Source organism: Myotis davidii, unplaced genomic scaffold, assembly GCF_000327345.1.
Source record: "Myotis davidii unplaced genomic scaffold, ASM32734v1 scaffold609, whole genome shotgun sequence".
Taxonomy (NCBI): domain Eukaryota; kingdom Metazoa; phylum Chordata; class Mammalia; order Chiroptera; family Vespertilionidae; genus Myotis; species Myotis davidii.
This window is the reverse complement of record NW_006300164.1, coordinates 3,283,889-3,284,394: the sequence shown is the minus strand read 5'-3', so window position 1 is coordinate 3,284,394 and position 506 is coordinate 3,283,889. Positions and strand designations below refer to the sequence as shown.

The window sequence follows — 506 nt, the reverse complement described above, 5'->3', positions numbered from 1 at the left end:
CTCTGCCCTCCAGCCCGGGCTCCCCGCGCCTCCCTGGGGCGCCCTCTGCTGGGTCCCTGAGATGGGAGGTGGGCAGAACCGGCCCTCCACCAAAGGGAAAACAAAACCTTTAACCCGTCAGCAGCCGCCGGGGACCAGAAGCAACTGTGACCCCGCAGAACAGACGGCCACCAGGGGCTGCCGCACCTGCACCTGCCGCTTGAAAGGCTTGTATTTCTGTGTGTCCCGAACCTTCTTCCTGGGATGATCAAGAAAGAGCACCTGGCAGGAGAGAGGGCAGTCGTGTTCAGTTTGCAGCTGTAACTCCTTCTTTCAAGTGGCTTTTTGCAAGGAATCCCAACATAAAACACACGAATAAAAACAGGGATTGAAGTGAGTTTGAACTGGGAGAAAATCCTCCCGCCGACTGAAGGTGCCCGGCGGCAAGCACAGGAACAGACACACTGAAACGGGCAGGGAGGCTCGGCCGCGCCAGCCAGCAGCCCGTCCGCTCCTCTCCGCGCCGG

General features: G+C 60.1%; 1 protein-coding gene across 1 annotated transcript in view; it reads right to left on the bottom strand.

Moving 5' to 3' along the window:
• Nucleotides 1-506, bottom strand: part of REXO4 (REX4 homolog, 3'-5' exonuclease) — a 5,830-nt gene that overhangs the window by 2,152 nt on the left and 3,172 nt on the right. The window contains exon 5 of the mRNA XM_006776528.2: nucleotides 187-261. Within this exon, the coding sequence (XP_006776591.1) occupies nucleotides 187-261 (75 nt within the window). The remainder of the gene's footprint in view (nucleotides 1-186; nucleotides 262-506) is intronic.